The sequence below is a fragment of the Trichinella spiralis genome (genome assembly GCF_000181795.1).
Source record: "Trichinella spiralis strain ISS 195 chromosome Unknown Scfld2, whole genome shotgun sequence".
Lineage (NCBI taxonomy): Eukaryota > Metazoa > Nematoda > Enoplea > Trichinellida > Trichinellidae > Trichinella > Trichinella spiralis.
The window spans coordinates 1,747,808-1,749,024 of record NW_003526941.1 but is presented as its reverse complement, the minus strand read 5'-3'; the positions used below and the strand labels follow the sequence as shown (position 1 = coordinate 1,749,024).

General features: G+C 33.3%; 1 protein-coding gene across 1 annotated transcript; it reads left to right on the top strand.

Moving 5' to 3' along the window:
* Positions 1-701: 701 nt before the first annotated feature.
* Tsp_02886a (conserved hypothetical protein) lies at positions 702-709 on the top strand (the record flags this gene model as incomplete). Its single annotated transcript, XM_003379169.1, has 1 exon — positions 702-709. A coding segment is annotated over one exon (8 nt), but the record flags the coding sequence as incomplete, so codon positions are not given.
* Between the last annotated feature and the right edge of the window lie 508 nt (positions 710-1,217).

The following is a 1,217-nucleotide window of genomic DNA, read 5'->3' as shown; positions in this document are numbered from 1 at the left end:
CCTCTCACCTGTACTCTCCCTCTCCACCTGTACTCTCCCTCTCCACCTGTACTCTCCCTCTCCACCTGTACTCTCCCTCTCCACCTATACTCTCCCTCTCCACCTATACTCTCCTCCATCTTATCCTATCCTATCCTCCCGGAACTCCGCTTATGCTTATACTCTCTTCTGTTCCCTCCATTTGGAATCATTCGAATGATTCATAAAATGGAGTCACTTAAAAAATTACTTACCTGAGTTTAAAAATATTTAGTGCTTCTCAATAAATCATTTCCATCAAGCATATCAGGAAGTAAAAAATTTCAGTTGTAAAAAAACTTACCTGATGATCTCTCTTGAATTCAACGTGTTACAAACAGCTTCTTGATTCAGTCCTAAACTGTTTCGGTTACTTTTCACCAATTCTAAAACAATTCATCTAAAAATTAATTCAAAAAAGAAAAAAAATACTTACCTGAAATTGAAATCTCGATATTCTTATAAGAATAAAACCTACAAAACAAAAAATGAGAAATTAAAGCAAAAACTCGTCTAACAGCATTTTTCACATTTGACAAATAGCGAGTGGGATAGCGAATTCTTTGGGAATTCAAGGATCTGAGTAACATTATAAAAATAATGTTTGTTATGAAACAACTAGATAAAACGAATAACAGTGCATTTGATTCTTTACTTTTTTACTTACCTCCGTTCGATTTCAGCGGTGTAGGTGATGCTAATTTCTCTTAAATCATAAAATTTACGTATCAATTGCACGTATTAGTATCCATTAGTTTCAATTTGCAAAGTCATGCAAATAGCATGCATTGAATATCAGCCATATAATTTAAAAAAAACTTATCTTTTCACTATTGATGATGGTGGAGTTAACCACGCGCTGCCGTGACCATCGACTGAGTGAATTCCAGTGCATGAATGAAGGACATTCTAGAAAAAAAGTTATACGACTAGCAAACTACTTCGCTTCTAGTAAAACAACCTAATTTTCATTTAGTAATATAGCCCCCCTGCTGGAGGCCTAAGTACAGTAAAATCGTTTTATTAAATCACAGAATTTATTACGTTTTTATTTGCAAGTTTGCATACAATTCAAAATTATATTACTACACGGACTTAATAGATTAGCATTTAACCAACTGAAATATTTGGACAATAAAAAAATGATTTGATGATCGACAATCGGAAAAATAGAAATTATCATTATTATTCAAAACATC